At 40.8% G+C, this 25,122-nt stretch overlaps 1 protein-coding gene across 1 annotated transcript in view; it reads right to left on the bottom strand.

Annotated features, from left to right (window-relative positions):
* usp43b (ubiquitin specific peptidase 43b) overlaps positions 1-25,122 on the bottom strand; it is a 90,105-nt gene that overhangs the window by 57,643 nt on the left and 7,340 nt on the right. The window contains exon 2 of the mRNA XM_084926705.1: positions 24,711-24,857. Coding sequence (XP_084782831.1) covers positions 24,711-24,857 — 147 coding nt within the window. The remainder of the gene's footprint in view (positions 1-24,710; positions 24,858-25,122) is intronic.

The following is a 25,122-nucleotide window of genomic DNA, read 5'->3' as shown; positions in this document are numbered from 1 at the left end:
GTTAGGCATTGTTAATGAGACAGCAAATGTGTACTTTAAAGGTAAATTGAGTAAAATATCACCAGTAGATGTCAGTAGATTGCAGACAACCACCCATCGAATTCTGTTTTTTTTTTTTACCACTTCCTAATTCAAGTGTATAATCTTAGCTATGGGGGATGATGTAGGACAAACAGCCTCGGTTGCCATCCATCTGTAGTGAACTGTTATGTGTCCATATCTATCTACTCTGGAAGAAGCTGTAAAACCTTGTGAAAGTAATCTGATAACAGTCAAAGAGATAGTGAAGCTTAGTAGCAACAGCTAATGAAACTTTCTTTGAAGTGAATCCAACATTGTTGGATTTGGAAGCTTAATAAATAAACTCTCATACGATGTGAGAGTGTAATCAACTTTTTTGAAGGAAAGTGTGATTTTTTTTCTGTTAGCTAATAACCAGCTGTTTTTTTTTAGCTAGCTTTGTGTCAGATGCCCGAAGACAGGATGGTTGCATGTCTAATTTTCTGAGTAACTGTAAAAATACCAGGAATAAATCAACATGTTTACGCACGTTTTTGTGTGCTAGAGCCCTGACTTCAGTTTAGGAGACGAGGCTTGAGGTAAGGAGGAAGTGGATGAGGTGGAAATGAAGGAGGAAACAGAGCAGCGTTAGAGGAAGAGAAAGAAAATATACTGTACATGTACAAATGTTAAACAGCCAATTAGGTGTTAATCGATGCCCATCTTGGTCACTGAACAAAGGCATTTGCATGTTTTTACTTTGCTTTTTAAAAAAACCTTTAAAAGAGCGCTCCGTCCTAAATATAACCCCTTCAAGAAGCCTTTGTTTTTATTTGATCAAATTCTTACAAATGGGAGGAAGCTGGCCTTGGATGGAGATAAAAGTAGAAAAGTTTAAAAAAAGGAGTGAACAGCCAAAGAATTGCAAAGTCACACTAAATGTGTGGGATGAAACACGTTGGGAGGATCATAAGCAATGCTGACGACACAACTATGTGAACAACCTTCTGCATCAGTTTGCAGATGAATTCATGTTTTCCTAATTACAAACCATAAGCAATAAACATTTGAATAATGTGCCTTTCACTTCATAATGCTGCCAAAATGTATAGATCTGTTTGGCCGTGTGCGTAAACCAAAGTTATGTAGCGGGCTGAGAAGAACACAGTAGTAGTGTTTGTTGTGCTTTAATGCCTAGTGCATCATATTTGATACACAGAAAGAGACTTCTGCATCATCAGTGTAATCCCCCCCATGAAAAACCTCAATAAATGACAAAATACATTAGAAAAAAAGAAAATATGAAAATCATTTTTTAAAATTTGTCAGCAGGTCCAATGAAAACTCAGGTCACTGAATTTTCTGGCAGTTATTTGATGGTTTAGGCTTTAAAGGGGTTAATAATGACACACTTTAACTAAAATTTAAAAGTGCTGAACGTTATGACACGTAGTCACACAGTGATATTTCTGTGCTGTATTGACTCATTCACACCTTTTCAGGCAGGGGAAAATAAAAGCTGGAAAACATTCTTTAAGTGGTTCTACTTTAAAAGGGCACAATGTGGCATACAGACCTGCTGCTAGCATTCCTCTGCTTGCACGCTATCAGTCCCACAATAGCCTGGTGTAAAAAGTCAGGTACTTGAGACTGCATTAAGTCATCATATCATCTCGGTGCTTTTTACGCCGGGCTGGCAGAGCCAAATGGAAATGCACTCTCTGAGCCTTCTCTGTTGACCCACACTCTCGCTCTGTTTACTATTCCTCAGGTTTCTAGCTACTGGTCCCGTACTGGCTGCCGCTGTTCCCAGGCTGGCAGCTCGACCATGACGTCCCCTCACAAACAAAGTTAAAAAGGGGGTTTTGAATTTCTAAAGGGGAGAGGGAGGTGGAGGGTGTGTGCGTGTGTTTGTCTGTGAGGTGCACTCAGAGTAACGGAAGACTCCTTTGCAGTTTGCCACCATTTCCAAATGCTGACTCTATTCTTCTGAAAGCATTTGAGCTCACAGAGACCCCAGCCTGAAACCTGACCACCCTGCTGCACTGTGCTTTAAGAGGAGCACAATGACAAACCTCTACCTCCTCTCTTTTCATGGAGTCGAGGAGCTTTCATATCTTCCTGTCACGGGAGGATTAACCAAAAGCGGAGGTTCAACACGCCTGATCTTCCAGTTATCGCTTTATGTACAACATGCAGTGAGAGCTCGAGAGTGCAGCCTGTCATGCATTTGCATTTCGAGCTGACATCAAGCGCAGCATTCTACTCCCTCTTTTTCTTCCACATGCTTGCTAATGGATTCCACTGCTATCTTTATGGAGAGATAAAAAGCAACACGGAGGCCACAGAGTTCAAACACAGTTGGTCTTATCACCTCTCTGGAAACCCATGCCCTGCTCTGCCGTGTCAGTAGACTGCAAGGTGTTAGATGTGTGCTAACAGTAGCTGTTGACGGCATGGACATTTAACCACAGTGAGAAAGTGGGGGCAGCTTATGTGCCTGCTGATATGGAGTTCTGAAGAGTTATCTAAATGATCGTGGTCAGATATCAGTTCCCACAGAGGAAGCTGCGTCTGCTGCTGGTTTAAGAAATTGTTTTACAGGTTGGGAAATGACCCCAGCAGAACAGGGGGGCCATCTCAAGGGATGGCATGCACAAGTCTGAAATTGAGATGCTATCTTTGAAATTGCTTGTCAGAAAAATGTGCCATCTTTCAACCTGATAAAACTGTAACTAAACAGACAGGCAACAGAGAGAGAGAAAAAATCCACCCAGCTATTTATAGAGCCACGAAGGAAAAGAGAGAGAAAACCCTGATATAAAATATCACTACTTTTCTGACACTTACCTTTCAGTATTTGAAGCAAACACACACACAAATGTTCCCTACTCTTTACAAATATTTTCATTTTGTGACAAGCAGAGGCTCATCCAAGGGGAAACTGTTTTACCAGTCCAGTTTAATTTCATTTTATTTACACAGCTGCTTTATATTGTAAGGTAAAGACTCGACAATAATACAGAGAAAACCCCAACAATCTGATGACCCAAGCACTTGGTGACAGTGGGAAGGAAAACCTCTCTTTTAACAGGAAGAAGACTGCAGCAGTGATAAGGAGTCAGGCTAGCAGCATTATGGCTTTCATTTGTACATGTACAGTAGAATTACTGCTTTAAAGTCTCTTTTGGGTTGGTTTTGTGTTTATATCTAAAAATATATAAGAAAGATTACTTGTGTATTCTCATTGGGACATGTAGAACTGTAGCCTAAGGTTTATATAGCTATCAATTTAGAGTGTAATGTAAAATTAATGTAATGAATGGCATAACAAATTACTTTCTCCAGGGAGTATGTATGATAAAAAACTGCACTGCTTTTTTATGACAAGTTATGCATAATGTGTAATACATTACTTTTTAGAGTAATGACCCTAAGACTGGGGGTCGTTGGAAAACTCAAAAGTAAAGTGTGGAACTATTCACACATTTAGTGCTCAACTTGGTTGTGAACTGAGGACAGCTGTCTAATCTTCACCCTGCAGGAGGAGGGCACATCATCAACACAGAAGGTACCTCTGCTACCTAGCCAGCTAACAGCAACAGCTTTGTTAATGACATGTCAAGGCAGACCGTGTGGAGTGGAAAGCAGTGGACCCAAATACAGATGAATGAAATGTGGAAACGTAACTGTATTATAACAAATGGCGTGCCGTTTATTGATGCCGAAAAACAGAAGATGAACCAAACATGAAAAACAGACAAATGAGAAGCTAATCACAAAAACCTAAACTGGGGAAACTAAATACACAAAAACCAGGAACACTAGGAAACACACAAATACCTGAGACATGGGATGTTAGTGATGGATGATAAGCAGACAATCAGAGGAAGACAAAGTGCTTAAATACACAGAGGAATAATGAGGGAATGAGACAGCAGGAGAGCATAGCTGGGAGTAATCACGTACAACAAGACCGTGAGGAAGCAAAGCTGAAAACACTAACAGCACATGAGACCGTCAAAGTAAAACAGGAAATATGAGACAGGCACAGAGACACGGACTTGACACTGAAACAATGAGAAGCACAGACATGAAAGCATAACTTGATTAAACGTGACAGAAGGAACACAGGGGAGACAGAAACCTAAAGACTAGAAATCACCATAAATACTAAGGAATAACTAAAAGAGCCAGAAATACAACACACTAAACCATGAGAAACCACTAAATCACAGCGCACTGGGTCACCAGACCCCGGACCATGACATGTCAGGCATCAATGTTCCACATTACTGTTAGTATTAAACTGTGGTCTTCAATAGAGAAAATATGTGTAGCTATAGTTTCTTTTTATTTGAAACAACATTGCTAAGAATTGAAGTCAGATTGAAGTCATTTCAATCTGAGCTACCTTTTAACAGCAGGTTCCCTCGTGGGGCTAGTGCTGACCTATTACTGGTGGCAGTGCTTCTAATGTTACTGTATCCCTGTGGCTGTTAGGCTGCTGTTACACACTGGGTCTTCATAGTTTTACATGGTAACACAAGAAGGGTGGTATCACCCCACCCTTCTTGTTGCAACTGACCAGTCATATATCTGTGATATTGTAGCCTTGTAATTGTGTGGACAAATACAATAACATGGCTTGTCCCTAAGTAGAAGTAGGATGAAAAAAAACACAGGGTCATGGTGGATACGTGGGCCACACATGAGACTTTCACCCAGAAGAATGGAGCTTGTGTCCCACGTCAAACTTGAGGTCAATGATAGTTGTTTTGTTTTTTCAGTTTGACTCAGTATAGCCACCAAAACTACCTGAATAGATTTTGAAAATAAAATCCTGGATGAAAATTTTCTTCTGTTTCTTTGATGTCCTGGGAATGAGAATGTGTTGGGAACACAATGTAGCGCGTTTTCAATCCAGATCAGTTTGAACTGGTGAATTCTGATGCATTTTCATTGTGAAGACTGTTAATTTAGCTGGACCAAAAGGAAAAGGAGAGTCTCAGGGTGCATATGGACTTTGTTATGGATACTTTAAAGTAAATTCTTTTGATTTTGGCAAGCTAATCCAGTATTAAAAGAATCTGGTAAGGGGAACTCCAAAGAACTGGCCCCTCTGACTTATAAAGTCAGTCAGAAGAAGAACACTGCCAAGAACAAGCTAAGTTGCTAAGCAGAGCAAAATGAAATCGAAATAAAAACCAAGGCCAGTCATATCTACAAAAGCAACACTGGGAAATGTAAACACAAAAATGTGCAGCTGCCAATATCCGAGATATGTAAAGCCTGAGAATTGTCTACCTCTGCTTAATTCAATAAGCCTCAATGCCAGGAGAGGGGCATGTGCCAGTGCCTGAGGAGCAAGGAGTAAATTAAAACTCAAATCCCTTACCCTGGCACCTTGGAGTGCTGTAATTGATTTTTGGGATTTAGATAAATGACAAAGATACGGCACGCAACTGAGATGTGGGCTGGAGGCCGGCCGCCAGCTCAGCACTGTCAGCAGGAGGCCAGAGTTCACAAAGTGTGATTTTTTAAGTCGGCTGAAAGAAGAACAGAGAGTGAGGCCACAATGATTGAGAGCGAGTCGTGATAAGCAAATTGTTGTGCAGTTGGCTGCTCAGCATCAGACAGCCGCCTGGAAAGAGTCAATTTCTAGAAAAATCAGAGAACGCTAGCTGATTTAAAAGCAGAGGTCAGGTTTCTGGGTAGTTATTCATGCTGGAAACAAAAACATGTCATTGCCTTAGTGTAAGTACGTTACTGACTAGGATTGTGATGGTGTATTAAATGGATTCCAATCGTTTGGTTTGGTAAATAAAAAAACATCTTATTTTGCTATGCCCTTTAAGCCAAACATTTACAACATGCTGACAGCGCTGGACGATTCATGTCTGAGTGACACGACAGGCACAAGTGACGTTCACTATATCTAAGTGATGATATAAAAGTCATGTTTCATGTCAGTTAATGATAAATGAAGTAAATACTGCAAAGCTTTGAAAGCTGCAGAAGCAGCCACCCTGCATCCAGCATGCCAGAAGCTGAGCAGACACCCTGCCAATTTTAAGAAATGTGTATAATGTGTTAACTCCCACTACATACTGAGTTTATGCTATGCTCATGGTGTGAATTTGCAACATCATAGAGCAGAGCTCATATTCAGCAGAAATACCAAGGCTCTGCATTCTTATTGTTTTCTGTGCAATAATAATATACCTGTGATACAAAGGGTCATACCAAAAGAAGAACTTTATGTAATGTTACACCACTTGTAGAAGCTGCTTTTGGAAGTTTGCCTATAGTGTTTTAGGCACCCTTGGCAAAAGCACTACATTTACTCACAATACGTTTCAGCAGTGTGGATGTAGACACCGATGACTAGCGCACTACCACATCTCTGTTAAAGACTGTTGACTGCTGGACATCTGTACTTCAGCACGAAAGCCTGAAATCACACAGATTAACAGTGCACTCTGTCCCATCGGAGAGGCTTTCAATAATTCACCCCCCAAAAAAGCGTTGCTGGGAGTGATTCATCTGTGAGTGATTCATCTGTGAGTGATTCATCTGTGAGTGGATCCACTGTAAAAGAACTCAGGCGCTTTTACTCCACTGTGGCGAAAACCCAGGAAATGTGGCACCCCTCCCATCCTAACAGACCACCCATCTCATCCTGATGGGGGGAGATGATCGTATAGGAGGGGGTGAGTGTTCTTAGTAATGGCCCTGATGTGAATAATTTAAACAAACCCTGGAAATGCACAGGAACGGACACTGGAGAAAGCACTATGAGGAAGTGATTGAGAACAAGCCACAACAGCACCTAAATCCCCATGGCGATCGTAACAGAGAGGGTCAGAAAAGGATAGACAGCAATATAGGGCAGCTGTAAAGACACACATATCCATGCATTTATTGATATAAGTAGTGAGTCAGTAGTGTACTCAGCTGACAAAAAGACTGTTGATAAATAATGGACGGTCTCTTTCAACACCACCTGCTGTTGCACGGTTATCTCTCTATCAATAGTCTCAATAACTGATTCTGGAAGCTTTTCTCTCTGACCCTTTTGGCCCATTACATCCTCCCCAGGCGATCGCTCGTTGTGGGGTACATTCATATTTATTTGCTAAGCGTCCAGACATGAGGGCTTGGACTCTAAGTGACCTCATGGTTGTAACTGAATGACGGCTATGCGCTGCACATCTTAACAGTATAATGGCTTCAGTCTGCTCTAGTTTTGACTGACTTTGATCTTCCACAGTTTCTACAAATCAGAAATGATCAAGACAGCCTGTGCTGCTAGGCAACCGCCACGGAAACATGTACACTGCTTAAAAAAAAGTTAAAGAAAAACTTTGAAAACATCAGATCTCAATGGGGAAAAATTAAGCTGGATATCTATAAGGACTGGGTAAGGTGTAAGAAACAAAAGGATGCCACATCGTTTGATGGAAATGAAAATGACCAACTTCAGAAGGCTGAATTCAAAGGCAACTCGAAAATCAAAGTGCAAAAAATAATGGAGCAGGCTAGTCCAGTCTAACAGTGGGTCTAAGGATGTTATTCTGATACCTAATGGCACCTGTCTGCATCTTTTTCTTTCTCCCGCTCTCTCTCATCTATCTTGTCAATGAACCTCACCAACCTGTCCTCCCATCTGCCATCTGCTTGTGTAGCAGCTTAGTCTACCACTGCCTCATGAAAACCTTGGAGCTCAGTTGCAATAAGATGCTCATCCTTGAAACACCCTTTTGGATTTCAGTTACTACCATCTTCACCACTTCTTCAATCATGTGCTGTTAGAGATTTGTTCCTATGCTTCTGAAATAATCAAGTAATCAATTGGCTTTGTTTTGCATCTTATATGTTGTCATGGCAATGACATCTCTTTATGGATGGATGAATTGATCGGTAGAGAAAATAAAGCATTTGATAGCTGCTCTGGTCTGTGAGACTGAGAGATACAGATTTATAGATGATCATTTCTTTTTCTCCCAGCTAAGGTGGGCTTGCATCACCGTGCATCAGCAGGACAAACCTCTCTACTACTTGAGCTGGAGCCACAACAATAGGCGTTCGCCCGACATGAGGCCAAGTTGTCAACTCTTTGCACTGAGGGGGAGGGGTTTCACATTACACTAACCAGTCACTGAACATCAACGTCCCCCTGCTTTACAGCCATGGTGCTGCAGTGCTAATCAATAGCATTCCCACAGCATTCACTGGACTGATTACTTTTCAGCAGAGAAAGCGCTGTTTCCTCTCACAATGCCACATGAATTACTCAACAGAGCTGTGTGTGCTGACCAAGTTCTGGACCAAGGCAGAATAGACAGATGACATGGATTCTAATATTTCTTCTTGTGTTGTGCTGTCAATGGGTTTTGCAATTTTTTCACAGTCAGATCATCCTATCATTTTCCTGAGCTATCACCAATAACAGATCTACTGCTCCCACTCGCCACACAAACAGTGCGGCGAGTGGGAGCATGAACCTGTGTGAGATATGGACATGTGACACACTCTCCAGATGCTTCATTACATACACCTTGCTAGCACTTGGTTGAGCTCCCTGACGCCTTCAGAGGTGCCCTAATTCTTCATGGCATAGATTCAACAAGGTGATGGAAACATTCCTCAGAGATTTTGGTTCATATTGACCTGACTTGTTGACTTGTTGGCTGAGAATTTCCCAAAGGTGCCCTATTGGAGTGAGATCAGGTGACTATGGAGGCCATTTGAGTTTGAATTCATTGTCATGTTCAGGAAGCAGGTTTGAGATGATTACTTTGTGACATTATCATTATTATCATTATCTTTAATCCAAATTCTGACCCTACCATCTGAATGTTGCAACAGAAATCAAGCCTGTGTGAACAGCTTCTTGTTGCTAGCTGACTGGAATAACACCCGTCATGGTCTTCCGCTGCTGTAGGCAGCATGTCTGATGGTTCAGGATTTGGCTTGTTGTGTGTTCAGAGATTCGTCCAATTGTTACGCATACCACAGCTGTAATGCGTGATTATTTGAGCTACTGTTGCCTTTTAATCAGCTCAAAGCACTCTGACCATTCTCTGACCTCATCAAAAAGGTATTTTCACCCAGAGAACTGCTGCTCAATGGATACTTCAAAGTTAAGTTTTGAATTTACTTTAAAGGCAATTCACTTGCTGGGCCCATGTCCGCATTTTAGGTTTAACAGCATTTTAGTAGGTAAAGGTGATTGGCTTGGACATGAATTGAGCTGCAGTTTGGAGAAGGCCTCGAAGGGGACTGGCAGCAGCTCCCAGGCAGATCCTCATGTACTAAATAGGCACATCATCCGACGTGCAAACAGCATAGTGAAAGGCACTTTCCACCCCTCACATGCATTGTTCTCCCTCTTCCCATCTGGCAGACAGTTTCGTAGTATAGTACTGTATAATATAGTATTGTATAGTTAGTAATTAGTACCTTTTTATCCCTTAATTTTACCGAAATTTAGCATGTTATTTATTTGTAATTTCTAGTTTTATATCTCTTGGAGATATATCTTTTATATACACCATGAGGGGCTTGGGGTGAAACAGCCTTGTTGTAAGCTGTATGCTGTATGCTGTGTATACTGTTGTTTTGACAATAAAGCTCTTGAATCTTGAATCTTGAGAAGTGAAGAAGTAAAAGAAAAAGGGGAGAGAGGATGGGGCATGTAAATGATAATGAACAGCTTGTAGAACTGGGGTAACCTATGTAGATGAGAACCGGAAGGAGGATGTTTGCAGGCGTGGTCGCGCTCCTGAAATTCTCCAAAAAAAACCCAAAACAATGAACTACGTGTGAATAAAACTAGCAAATACGTGATATTCTTTCTGATTTTGAAAGACTTTATGTAAAATTAAATATGATGGTTTTGACTGTTTACCATAGCAGTCACAGAGTCTGATCTTTGCAACCATCACGTGAAAATGAGTAATGCAAAGCCACTGTGAGGGAGCTTTCTCTGCTAGTCTAAGAACATCATGACAACAGAACACAGACCTATAAATGGATTTCATCATCATCATCATCATCATCACCACCATGATTATCATCATCACCAGATGGTAGAGAACGGGCTTTCAGCAAAAGAAATGAAAGCGACAGAAGGAAAAAATGATGCATCAGACAGACACGGTGACACGAGAACAAGCCAAGATGCAAAGCTGGTCAGAAAGCAGGCTATAATCATGTGGCCTAAAAAGTCTTGGTGTGGTGTAAACACGGTGTCTGAGTGACAGTATGGTGCAGCATATCCACTAACCACGCTGTGAAAGACTAGGTAGTGTTTCTTTCTGTTTGTTTTGCTTTGTGTTTTTAACCATTCAATGTCATACGAATGAGTCATATTTTTAAAGCAGGTCATGAGCTGACTGTTATGCGTAACACTGAATAGGACATCAGTTTTGACAAAACAGCCCTTGCCCCAATAATTTGACCTCAGCGTGAGTCACAAAAACGAAGGACACTGACTAAGGGCTGCAAAAAGTAGAGCTTGATTAAATAAAAAGTGATAAATGATGAATCCTGGTTTCTCTCCATTTTTTTATTTACTTGTTTTTAGCTTTGTATTTGTGAGCTGAGCACTTTTTCTTCTCAGCAGTTGGTCACCTGTAAAAGGAATATCCCACACTTTAGTATCCGCTGCTGCATTTCTCTGTCTGCCTTTAAAGGCCCTGCTGGAATTATACTTCTTGTTTTTAACCAGGCAATGAACTGAAAGATCTTTGTACCAGTGCCTTAAGACACTCACAGGCATAGTGTGTCTTTGAGTGACTGTCTGCATTAAGAGTGAACTTGATCAAGACCGATCCTGTGCACAGGAGCTAACGCTGATCCAACACGCACTTTGAAATTATTTAGTTAGTTTATTTTCTTGCAGAGAGAAAGAAAACTGATGAATAGTATGTTCAGTAAAATGAAGGTAAAAATTACTGTACACCAGTGGATGTAATGTAATGTACGTTCATGTCACTGGAAAAAAAAGTGATCCATGTCTCTTTGAAGGTATTTCAAAAAATGTCACGGTCTCCGTGTCTCCTTGGTGGACCTAGGTTTCAGGCTACATGTTGTTTTTAGTTTGTGTCTCTCTCTCCCTCCCTCTCCTCTCTCTCACCTGTCTGCCTCTCTCACCAGCTCAGCTGGGCTCCCGCCCTTGGCCCACGCACCTGCTGTGAATTTACCTGATTACCTGGACTCCTGGGCTATTTAAGCTGAGGGCTCAGAAGGCTTCTTCGCTTGATTGTTGAGTTACTCTCGTCAGTACAGCCCCGATAAACCCTGCTTCTCGTGTGATTACTCTGTTTATGCTAACCGCAGTTCTCTTGTGCTTAGGGTCTCGGACTCGTCCGGTACCCCCGATCTGTTTCCCTGGTAGCGTGGTGTGGAGTGAGAGTGAGTGTGCTGAAAACAAATACGAGACGAGCGAATGAGTGGAGTGTGTTTTGGACTTTCTCCCCTTTTTCCCCTGGACCGTTGCATATCCTTGCCCTGTACACTGTATATACTTTCACGTGGTGTTTTGTAAATAAATTTACGACTGCTATTCTAGTTCAGCTGGTCTGCGCCTGAGTCCATTTTCGCCTGCGTGACAAAAATGGATTAATCAACGTGTTTTATATACTATTTATTTATTTATTTATTTAGTAGGAGGTTAGGTGCCAGTATGTTCTTGCTGACGCACTGCATCTTCCTGGGGTCCAGAGTAACCATTTTATTTATAAAGCACCAAATCACAAAAACAGACACCTCAGAGAAAACCACAGCAACCTGGTGACTGCCTATGAGCAAGAGTGGGAAGGAAAAACTCCCTTTTAATAGGATGAAAACTGCTTCCTGCTTACCAGTGGTGGCTTCAAAAATTTTTCAAAGTGTGGTCTTCTAAAAATCTCATAAAGCACTATTTCCATGAAGTAGTGCTTGATAATTCACTGTGTATTTAAGAGAGATTAAAGTTGATTGTTAATGAACATTTACAATGAAGTGATGCGGAAACATGAAATGTGTAATGTTTCCAGAAGTTCCCTTCCTGTACTCTGACAAAACACAATCATGTTGCTACCATTTAGCCTGAAGAACTTGGCGTGGTTGTGATATATTTGATTAGGTTTAAAACCTGACAAAGAGAAAATCTCAGGAATCAAAAGTGGTTACACCCTTTAATCGGACGCTTAAAGCAAATGTAACGACTGAAAATACAGATAAAGTCGGTCCACTGGTAAGGCCCCCGCTACTGTGTTGGAGTGACTAGTGATGGATGCAGACCTAAACTTAGAAAAACACATTAAGACAATAACAAAATCAACTTACTATCACCTCAAGAATATTTCAAGGATAAAAGATCAGATGTCTCAACAGGACCTGGAAAAACTAGTCCAGGCATTCATCTTTAGTAGGCTTGACTACTGTAACAGCATCTTTACAGGTCTACCTAAAAAATCAGTCAGACATCTACAGCTCATTCAGAACTCTGCTGCTCGAGACCTCACTAAGACCAAAAAAGTGGACCACATCAGTCCAGCTCTGAGGTCTTTACACTGGCTGCCTGTCCGTCAGAGGATAGACTTTAAAGTTCTGATACTGGTCTATAAAGCTCTGAATGGTTTAGGACCAAAATACATCAGTGACCTCCTGACCCAGTATGAACCTTCCAGATCCCTCAGGTCATCTGGATCCGGTTTTTTATCAGTTCCCAGAGTCAGAACCAGACATGGAGAAGCTGCATTCAGCTTTTATGCTCCTTATATCTGGAACAAACTCCCAGAAAGCCTCAGATCAGCTGAAACACTCATTTTATTTAAATCCAGGTTGAAGACTCACCTATTCTCAGCTGCATTTGAATAAAGCACCAAATCCACACTTTTAAGCTTAAATTTCAAAACTTATATTTTAACTACTGATTTTATCTACTGTTCTGATTTTATCTACTTTTTTTTAAATCAATTTTAAATCATGCTTTTCATTGCTTTTGTTTTTTAATGTCTCCGTAAAGCACTTTGAATCACCTTGTTGTTGAATTGTGCTATATAAATAAACTTGCCTTGCCTTACTGTTTAAGAATAAACCTGCAGTTAAAGCTGCATGATATAACAGATCTCAATTTTGTTCATGTGGAGCGAGTTACAGAAAAAGGTTTATCCACATTTGGTGAACAGGGTTTACTTGATAATGTCAATAATTTTACAAGATATTAAAAAATCCCAGAAAATATAACATAGTGTTATTCATCTGAATATGAGCAACAAACATGTCACTGTTACTTTTGTTTAAGTGGAGAAGATAGGTACGTCAAGTCTTTTCTAAAGAGTTTATGGTGTCAATCACCAGTTTCAAGTCTTACTGACTACAACATGATGTTTCATTTGTTCATTTCGTTTGCTTCACCTCTTCTCACAGCTGTAAATTACTGTCCCATTTAGAGTCCAAAAGGCCAAATGGGTCAAGGATATGGTGCGACTGATGAGTCTCTATCATATGAGCATGCAGTTTAAGTCAGTTTCTCCAGACTTAAGGATGGGCCTCACTAACCAACAGATGATGTCACAGTCTCTGGATCCATCTTTTGTTTACAGTCTATAGCATGAACCCAATGGAGCCAATCGTCACTCACTCTGCCTCACAGTTTCGTTCCTCTCTAAAAAAGGAAATGGGCATAAAACAGACAGATGTTAAATCTTAAAACATACAAACAAACCCTCTGGGTGAAAAGGGTTCTTAAGATGAATTCTTCCAACTTTAAGCCGGAGAAGCTGAGGGATAAATTAATTCTAATGAAGGAAGGTCGACCTCCTGAGCTGATGAGGTTTATTATTACCCTCCTGCTTCTGCGGCTGCTGCTGCTGCTGATGATTGTGGTGACACAGATGAGGATAAAATGACATGCGCATCAACAGAGCTACACAGGAGACTCTGGTACCCGTTTCATGGCCTTCAAAAACAGCATATACTGTGTTATAAAACAAGTAATGGAGCTTAACTCAATCACATTTTTATTTCTGGATCGACGTTCTTTCTCCAGCGTGGCATATCTTGGTGAGGCTGGATTGATAATTACTGCTTTCCATTCATCTTTACAGGCAGCTTCAATTTAAATCAAGATAACACATTAAAAGTGGACCTGGCGTGACAGGCACACCTCCCTCCTTAAATTATTTCTATCAACAACTGTTTAAATCATTTCACTCAGCCTCTTTCAGGCAATTGAATTGACACACTTGCTAGAAAACCTCCACTCAGCAAATCTGAATCATTTAAATTGTTGGGGTCGGTGCTGTATGCCAATCAGACCCAGCAGGGTTGTGAATAATTTGTGTGCAAGTCAATCTCTTTATATTAAATAAAGAATCAGTGTGTTCATTTAACTAGATTTCTCTTCAGGTAAGATGAAGCGCTTCACTCGTGGCTCGTGTTTGTAGACCAATCTGTTAGAGTTCAAACAATGACTTTTAAAGCTTTAAATATTTTAGTTTGAATGTAATTAAACCCATCTAACCTCTCCGAGAACTCACAATGACACAAAAGCAAACCCTAACCATGTTTCCTTTCATTTCAAAGCTCTCCACAACCTAATGAGAAAATGTCTTTCTGGGTTGGGCTGCATAGCATGAGAGCAGCTTTTATAGCAATGCCCTTAAACTGTTATTAAAACCACCAGTGATACATTGTTTGGTCTGGAGATGTCAGACAGTTAGAGTTTAGCTGTGTGTCTGCTGCAGTGAGCAAGCTCATGCCTACAAAAGTGTCTCTTTTTGCAAGAATCCAGCCTCTAAGACTGACAGACCGACTACAGCTAGATCAGCTCCTGTGCTGCTTCAGATATCAATCCCTTATCGTGCTATTCCTTCCTATGACATGCTCAGAACTTAGCTAAAAATTGTGGTTTCGGATATACATCATTGTTTTGGAATCATACTGACAGCTACAGTGCAACACAAGGGTTCAAAGATAAGGCCTGGGGGCCAGAATCAGTGAGGACTCCACACCAGGTTTCCTACTGATAAATACCCCCATTGTAATTCATGCTAAACCAAAGTAATTAAATAACAGATAAACAATCAAATGACAGTCCATTTCTTAAAAACAAGGACATTTTCTATGACTTAACAAAAATTAAAGTCAAAAACTATCATAACTTTTTCTGCAATTTTACATCATGTAGTTTCATTGGCCCAGCCCACGTAGAAATGTGGATTATTAAACATTTTTTGTGTGTCTTTTTTAGATCAATATATCATTGAGTGGAAAGTGTTGTGAGCAAAGATTTCTTAGATTTCATACTACATTAGACTGGCAATATACTGGAGTTGAGTGTGTTGTAGTGGTAGAGTTGGAGCAGCAAGGAAAAATGTATTTATTTTGCTCCTTAGCAGTTTAGAGCCACTCATGTATCACTGGCATTACGCTGCAGTGCCGCAGCACGCTTATGCATAGAGCCTGGTCAGTTCTAAGTGTATGGCTTCTTTAGCGAGTCATAAATGCACAACAGCTTTAGTACAGACTGCAACATTTAAACCTTTACTAATGTTTACATGCGCATTAGTTGGGTATGGGGTTGGTGGGGTTCCAAGTTGGAAGTCTGATTTAAGGGGGAGTTCTGACTTGGATCTTGGACATGGAATGCACCATAAGCCAATCAACACTGATGTGGGTCAAAGATGAGTGAGGAGCTCAGACACTTAGTGGTCATATTTGCACCCTAACCTCCAAGCTGCTCTTCCAGCTGGGTAGCTCTGAACCACAGGAAACTATTTCTGCTTGGCAGGACAGACAGTATCAAAGGCTGAGCACAGAGGAAATGCATACACACATGCACCCACAGCACAAAACACACGGGATTCCCAACAAACCCATTCACATCCCAACCCTACCAGAGTGGAGAGCGGCACCGACCGCGCACAGGCAACTACTTAGCTGTGGGTTTAACTGTGCACTGCTATAGTAATTGAAAACAACCCAAGTTTGAAACTTGGGACCACTTCTCGGCTCCTGGCTGGATGTGTCTAATTTCAGTTCACGAGCACTGAGGACGAATAGCTGAACTACTGGGAATGCACTGAAAAATCAGCCGAGTATCAGGCTTGTTGACTGATTATGGTCCAGAAAACGCTGTTCTAGATTCTGCTTAAAACACCGTACAGATCATTTATTCTGTCATGACTAGATGAGCCTGTTTTTTTAAGCTCTCTTCAGAATCTCCTGTTTTTGTGTTTGCAGCTTTAAATTCACCTGGCTGCCACTGGCCACACATCCCTTTTAGATGAGGGTAATGCCTTAGGAGCGATTATTATAGTTGACCAGTATAGCAAGGAAAAAAAACCCACAGGAGGGTTTGATTCAAAACTGGACAAAGGCATCTTAGAGTTAGCGACAGCAGAAGCGGCTCTAGTGAGTAAATAAAAATAAAGAAAAGCGCAGCTGCTGGTTTGGAATTGAAGAGCAGATCTGCTCCAGTTCATGTTGATTCAGACATAAGCTTCCTGATCTATGAAGAAAGGAAAGAAACTGTCACTTCTCAGATTTTGTGGGTCTATAGACACAAATGAGTCACGCAAATTGGAAGCTGCTGAATATGTCCGACCACTGGCTGAAAAGTACTGTAACACAAGGGAGGTGGAGCACTGCAATTTTAGGTGACGCTATGACTTTGTGCGTCTATTTACTGTTTGTGCTCTATAAGACTGCCATTACTGATTAACACTCAGGTGTATTAAATATATTGTTTTAATAAATTTGTAACATGCTCAATAATCATTTCAGATTATTTCCAGAGATTTGGTGCCACACTCTCTATATTAGTTAGAGAATATTAGAAAATGGTGTCATCAACATGTAAAATCTGAATTTGATGCCAGCCTCACGATTCGACAAAGTTGGTACAGGAGAAGGTTTACCACTGCATTGCATCACCTCTTCTTTTAAAAACTGAGGGAACCAGTTGCTGTCATTTTGAAAAGCAAATGTTTACTCAGTTCTTGCTCAATATTGGATTTCAGTTGTTACATAATACGTCAAATTATAGGCATTTGATAGTTTTGCACTGCAGCCAGCTACTTCAGAACCTGAACTGTTATGCATGTTGTTGTACATAACTCACTTTTTCATAAAAAGGAATGTTTATACACTGATCAGGCATCACATTCTGACCAATGACAGGTGACGTGAATAACGCCAATTTTCCCTTCCTCATGGCACCTGTTACTAGGTGGGATATATGAGGTAGCAAGTGAACATTGTGTCCTCAATGTTGGCGTGTTAGAAGAAAGAAAATTGGGCAAGCTTAAGGAAGTTAAATGAGTCTGACAATCGCTAAACTGTGGAGTGGTCAGTGATGAACCAGCAACAGGACAATGGGCGGTCAAGGCTCACTAATGCACGTGGCGAGCGAAGGCTGGCACCTGCATTATGATCAAACAGACGAGCTACTGTAGCTCAAATTGCTGAAAAAGTTCATTCTGCTTCTGATAGAAAGGTGTCAGAGTACACAGTGTATTACAGTTTGATGTGCATGGGGTGCATAGGTGCAGGACTATCCACGACTGAAAGCACCAACAATGAAGGTGGGCTGGTTTGATGAATAACAGTTTTCTTTTAATGTCACAAGGCTGTGTGTCATTTACCTGAAGAACACCTGGCACCAGGATGCATTATGGGAATAAGGCAAGCTGGTGAAGGCAGTGTGATGGTTTGGGCGATGTTCTACATGCAAACCTTGGGTCCTGTCATCCATGAGGATGTTACTTTGACACGCACGACCTACCTAAGCATTGTTACGGATCATATACACCCCATCATGGAAACGGTGCTCCCTGATGGCTGTTGCCACTTTCAGCAAGATAATGCACAAAACAAGGAACACAACAACAAGTTTGAGGTGTTGACTCGGCCTCCAAATTCCCCAGATCTCAATCCAATCGAGCATCTGTGGGATGTGCTGGATAAACAAGTCCAATCCATGGAGGCTCCACCTCATAACTTACAGGACTTAAAGGATCTGTTGCTAACTTCTTAGTGCCAGATACCACAGCACAGGTTCACAGGTCGAGTGAAGTCCATGACTTGACAGGTCACAGCTATTTTGGCAGCAAAAGAGGGAGCAACACAACATTAGGCTGGTGGTCATAATGAAATGCCTAATTGGTGTACATTGGTGGAACAGTGATGTGATGGATAGCATTGTTACCTCATAGGAGGGTACTGGGTTTATATAGAACATTGGGTCTTTTCTGTGTGGGTTCTCTTCAGGTACTCTGGTTTCCGCTCACAGTCCAAATACATGCATTTTAATTGGTGGGTGACTATAAACTGGCTGCAGGTATAAATTGCCCTGCCTCTCACCTATGACAGCTGGGTTAGGCACAAGACACCTTGGCCCATGACCCTTAACTGGATAAGCTGAGGAAAATAAATGGGTAGATAGCTTTGCACATTCACTTTGTATTTATTTTCCTGATAATGACAATTCAGCCTTGGTTCAGTTCGGTCAGGCCTCGTTTAACTGTTTATGCAGACATTTTTTTTGTCTTGTAGAATTGAAGCAATTTCTCACTTCGTATCCACTGGCTGTCACCGGTCTTTGCCACACTGTTGCAAAGAACTCAGCCTCACCTCACAGGCTGCACAACAAGCGTTTCTTTCTTCCTTCTACTTACAAAGAGACACATTCATGGAGAGAGAGCAAGAGAGAGAGACAGAGAGAGAGAGAGAGAGAGGGAGAGAGAGGTAGGGAGGGAGGGAAGTTCACACTTGCACTGTGTTTCCTAAGAGATAAATGATCAACAAACTAAGAGTGAAAGTGTGTGCCTGAGTCAAAGCCATGGAAAGTCAACAGTGAATGTTAGTATGTGCATAGTTCAACTCTGATTGTGTGCGTGGGGAGGATGTCACCTATGATTACAAATACAGAAACGCTCCAACTACAAAGCAAAACCAGCACAAGCAGGTCATCAGCAGAGAGGGATAGCGGGGGTTCCCTCATCCTCTCTTTTCTTTTGGCTCTGGCCCTCCTTCGCTAAATGGTAACTAAGAACAGATGCTTAAAAACAATTAGAAAAAAAGCCAACGGGCTCCTTGATTTGCAGCAGAAGAGAACGGCGCTTGCAGACTCCTTGGCTGTGAGAAGGAACGTGCATGGACTGGTAAACTGACTGTGACCCTGGATGACTCTCAGCCAGCCACCAGAGCCACAGAAAGCTGACTGGGGAGAACATTAAACAGCGAGGTGAGGCAAACCTCCCCCACAAAAATCATAGACAGAATCATGATCCTGAGTGACTCTTTAAAGTTTTAAAGGAATGTGATTTACACTCTTTCTTGCAGCTGCACTTCTCAGAGTCAGCGAGGCCCTTTCTGCCCCTCACAAAGCTCCTCTGTGGGAGGGGCAGTGATATCAAACTGCATACCACAGCTTTGCTACATATTGTACCTCCTACAGAGATACAATATGTAACAGGTATGAAGGACAATAGACAAGATAAGGCAAAGAGTAGACTGATTCATGGGAAATAGAATAACTAGAATATCCCTTTCTTTATGTGATACTCAGCATCTGACCACAATTTTTTTTACTAGTAAAACTGAAATCCATGGCAACCTTGATTTCTGCAAAAAAGCCTGATAGCAGAAGGCCTGAACAAACAACTCTTATGAGGTTTTCACCTCAGCGCAGAGGCCATAGTGCTGATTACTGCCTCTCTATTTTTCTCCTACACCTCCAAGCATATAAATTCATATGCTGCATTTACTACTACAGCACTATACAGCTCTCAAATAATTACTGATGAAAGCATGTCAGAGGAGCTTGTTCCAGAGTCTGAAGTCTCTTAGCAGAGATTTTATTTTTTTAAATTTTGCTTTTGAAAACAACAGAGATATCTATAGTTAACTGGGAAAAAACAACATAATTTAAATGCATATTGCTTTTAATACTTGGATTTAAAAAAATCCTTTGCAGTCAATAACTTCCTGATTTCTAGAACCCATGTGTCATGGTTCTGGGTTCTTTTGACCCAGTCCTTGTGCCTTGTTTCCCTCTTCTACGCCCGTGTTCCCTTCCTTGTGTGTCATTCCATGTTCCCTCCCACCCATCATCCTTATCCATGGATCCCCAGCCTGTCATGTCTCTCTCGTCTCCTCTCTCTTTCTCACTCTGTCTCTCATGTTTCCTCGCTCCCCCGTCTGCCTGTGTCAAGCTCGTTTGATAGTCTTGCGTTCCGTTGTTTCCTGTTTTATTGTGAAAGTCTTGCAACCCTTGTTCAGTGTGTTTAGTTTTGCTCCCCTGGCCTTGTTGTCTCGTCTCTGCTGTGTCTCTCATGTGTTTTCTGTTCCCTCATCATTCCCTCTGTATTTAAGCCTCTGTTTCCCTCAGTCCACTATCATGTTCTCCCTCATTCATGGCTGTGTATTTCATCGTGTGTTTCTCCGTATGTTTAGGTTCCGGATTTGCAGTTTAGTTTAGTTTAATTTTGTATCACCTGCACACCAGCAATAAAGCTGTGTCCTATCCTAAGCTGTCCCATCCTGCCTGCTGCGCACAGCCAGCTCATGACACCATGGACATCATTAGCTGCTATGTCTCCTCCCCTGAAATGCAGCTGCTATGATTTGCTGTTTATTTGTGGGTCTCTATGACTTCGGTTTTGTCTTTAGTAACTGAAAAGCTGCTCTACTGGGTAGAGCTGAGTTGACTGACATGGCCATTGCATTGAGAATCTCTTGAGTCGCTTCTGAAGTTTGCTTTGGGTCATCATCACTTTGTACCGTGAAGAGCTGTGTGATCAGCTTTGCAGCATTTGGCTCTTCTGAGCAGAGAGTACAGCACCGCACAATTCATTCAGCTACTTCTATCAGCCGTCACATCATCAATAAAGACTAAGACCAGGTTCCACTGGCAGCCACACATGCTCGTGCCATAGCACTGCCTCCCCCATGTTTCACAGTTGATGTGGTGTTTTACCCACCATGTGTCGTTTCTCCATTCGTCCGCACTTTTCTCTTCCCATTCTGGTATAAGTTAATAAGTTAATCTTGGTTTCATCTGTTCAAATAGTTTTTGTTTGTTTTTTTGTTTTACAAAACAATGCAGGGTTTTTTGTGTGTAATCTGACCTTTCTGTTCTCGAGTGCAACCCGCAGTTTGCATCTTGTCGTAAACCCTCTATCTCCTATAGACTGTAGCTCCTATTAATGATAGGCCCACATCTTTTAAAGTTTTCCTGACTTAGTTCAATGTTGTGAAGTTGTTTTTCTTAACTATAGGCATATAGGGTATAGGCATCACCACCACCTGGCCATGAAATGGGTTGTTAGTCAGTTTTCCAATTAGTTTTGAGGCTCTGGAAATGGGAGACTGTTTAAAAATTGCACTAATTCCTAACCTGGTGTTAATCCCCTCGAATTAAAGCTTAAAGTCTGCAGTTCAATCACATCTGCATTGTTTGATATAAAGTATCAAGTATTCAACAAGGTAAAACATTTTGGTTACAATATTAAACTAATTTAAGGATGAAGAAAAAACAAATGAGCTTCACATGCTGTTGCAATTTTTCTCTAACTGGATGTAAAGGTGTTGAGCAGGAACACCCCAGTAAACATCCAGCTCCTTTGATCAAATGAATCCTGATGCTGACACCATCATATATCAGGATCAAGGAAAAAGTCAACATGCTTTTTTAAACCTTTATATCCTACAAGCCACACCAGCTGTGCTGAGCAAGGTGTGACAAAATGTTCCTGGGGGGTGCTGCAGGCGCGTAACATACCTTATCAGCAGCTCTCCAGTCCTAAGATCCTCTCATGTCCCTCGCACACCCAAGTTTACTCAAAGATACAGTCCAGACCCCCCCCCCCCCCCCCTTTGGCCTAAAGCCTCACCCCATCTTTCACTATAACTCCGAGCTGAGATTACAGCAGGAGGTAAACTCCAGTTAAGAGACATCAGATGGGTCTTTGTGTGATGTAAAAAAAAATAGAAGAAAAAATAATTTAAGTGATTTGTCGGGCTGGTCACACAAAAAGGGCAACGTGAACAGTGCTCCAAATTCTCACAGCTACTCTACAGAGAAGACAGGAGAAATGCTATACTTTACAGTGTGGCTTTGGCCTTTTAATGACATGCTGACAGTGCACCTTCTGAAAACAAGGACTTTCCTCCTTTCTATCTGAGAACAAAAGACATCCCAATAAGTACTTGAAAGGTCACGTTGAAATATAATAGGCTACAGATGTTAGTTACCCTGTTAAAAATCAATGATATAACTTCGGTGATTACTTCATCAAAGCACTGTAAGTTGTTACCTTTAAATATTCTTTGATTAGTTGTCTAGAAAACATATAAAAGACAAATCTAGTTGCAAAGAGATTAGACATAAAGATACCCAAATTTAGACGGTAACCGTGACTATTACTGCTGTAAAATTTGAAGCCAGTCTAAAGAGGGCATTTGAATTCGAAGGTTGCTACTTGGTTTTAAACTGGATTCTGATGTCGACTGCACTTTTATGTAAACATCTTTTACACTGTACACAAGAGCCATTTTCAGCTTTCGATATTGATGCATTTCCTGTACTGAAACATGTTCTTGGCCACTGCTTGGACAGCTGTTTGTTGTTAAAAGGCTGTTTAACCTCCTAAGGCCCAAATTTTTTCATGGCATGCATTTTTAATTTCTCTTTGCTATTTGGACTTTATAGTGTTCGATACAACACTATAAAGTACAACTGAGTAATGATGTGCAAAACTCTTTATTTGGTGTCTGAACAGAACAGCATTTTTCCTGAGTACAAAAACAAAATGAGAAACAACAGTTGTGCCCCTTTGAGCAATACGGCTCATTTGAAAGCCATTTGAAAGAGCAAAATTTTGTATTGTGGTCTAGACAACCCAAAATGTGATGTCCCAATATGTGGACACCAGATCCTAGGAGGTTAAACTCAAACAAGAAAACCATTCAAAAACAACACCCAAAATTTAACCTGATGATCCAAAATCAGCGAAAGTTGACTAGATGTAGAGACAGCTACTCGTTAGCAAATCTAGTACTGATGGTGAAATTTGTCCAGATGACGTGTTCATACCAAAACAAAACAAAAATAAACAAGGATCAAAAGTTATATTCTACACAATCTTTTTACAGAGAATACATTTGGACTATAATCTCTAACATTTGCATTTTTAACTAACTTAAACCATATTTTTTCCAGGAAAACTTTGATTATGAATGCATATTTTGGGCTGTTTTGCAGTTTTACAAATAGTGACTTACTCCCCAACATGGGGTGGCTCTGACTCAGGTGGCAGTGTGGGTCATCTACCAATTGAAATTAGTAGATGTAAAGTTTTTAATCTACAGTCGAAGTATCTTTGACGTGTGAGTGATCAAAGATAAAAAGCACTTAAGCACAGATAAAAGCGCTTTTGAATGTGTCTGTGTGTGACTGGGTGAATGAGACTTGCAATACAAAGTGCTTTGAGTGCTCAAATTGAGTAGAAAGAAACTATATAACTACCATTCATTTATGTATTATAACTCAATTATACGAAACTCATAGAAAAAGGCATATTTCATATCTAAAGCTAATTAACATATAACCTTGGGAGTGTCAGGCTTCTTTATCCCTATCTCACAATCACATGATGATGAAACAACACACTAAATTATTGCCTTGACAAACATGGGGCAGTGAGATGAGTGGATTTATTTGCAATGACTCACCAACAGCACTTCTCATAAATTGGTTATCAGCCCAATAACACTTCAAATAAAGAGGTATATCTATTTCAGAAGTAAAAATACATTTTTAATAATGCATGAAAATTCTGCTTTAATGTCTCACGGCAGAGCAGTTCAAAGTTCTCTTCAAGGGGTATCTGGATGCATCGTGCCTGCAGGCGTGGCTTCAGGAGAAGATGTGCTGAGAACAAATCAAACACTAAATTGCCATACTTGTATTCCCTTTGTCCACTGGCAATGCATTAGACACAGGGCAATATTGCAAAGTGCAGATTGCCACATTACATCTGGTGACATGAAAAGCTGCTTTGCAAGACAAATTTTGAAGCTAACCTGTGAAGATGTGACTATGGCGATGTTATCTGTGGAATTATCGAAGCCGTTATCAGTGAGGTTAGACTCGCTGGCTTGATAATAAACAACACGAGATATGAGCCACTGGGGGGAAGAGAAGCACATGAGATCTGAATGATGGATGCTCTCTCATTAGCTACACTGCTGCAGGCCATGAATACTATAGATGCATAAACAAAGACCAAATGTACAGTGGAGCGTTTAGGCAACTTACACTACAAACACACTGATTCATAACCCTAATTATATAACTGTGCGTTAAGTTTGATTAACATTGACAAAATTATGACTCCTTAAATATTATTTAAGCTCATGAAATAACAATGCCTGTATAATATATCAAGCCAAAGAAGGTGAAACAGATTATTCATTAAATCACATGTTTAGTCATGTATTACTTCTGCATTAGTTAAGCAAGTAGATCATTTATATTAAATTATTACTGATGTGTCTGTAGAGCTGAGATCGAGATATGATGTATTTTACATGGTTCAGTATACTCTTTTATGGCTTTACGAAGATCATTTCCAAGAGTACATATGTATAAGAGTTTCTATGTAAATTTTGGAAATTAACTGCATACATACTAACTGCTTCAGTCCTACCTTTCCAGGAGCTTTGGTCTTGTTGTTGTTATTGTGGGAGGCCAGAATGACGTCTTCGTGGACGCGATCCAGAAGCCATAAGAGAAATTCCAGGGCATCGTGCTGGGAATTACCACGAAACTGTGATCCATACTTGGACACTGTAGCCTGGAGAAAAGCAAAGCAGACACAATTTAAGTCTCTTATTTTATTTATTTATTTATTTCAGCGGATGGATCGACTTCAGAGAGAAACCTTCATTAAAATAATATCTATTCCATTCACATACTCCCCCATTCTGTTTTGGTTGTTATTTGAGTTTTATAATTTGACAGCCTGTTAGATTTAAAGCAGTGTCAGGAGAACCCAAAAAAGTGCCTCGTTAAGATATCCTTTCTACACAAGTTACTCCCACAATATGCGAATCTCTTGG

Source organism: Perissodus microlepis, chromosome 4 (assembly GCF_051167445.1).
Source record: "Perissodus microlepis isolate ML-2025 ecotype Zambia chromosome 4, ASM5116744v1, whole genome shotgun sequence".
NCBI classification, from domain to species: domain Eukaryota; kingdom Metazoa; phylum Chordata; class Actinopteri; order Cichliformes; family Cichlidae; genus Perissodus; species Perissodus microlepis.
The sequence above is the reverse complement of the archived record's forward strand: the minus strand, read 5'-3'. Positions and strand labels throughout refer to the sequence as shown.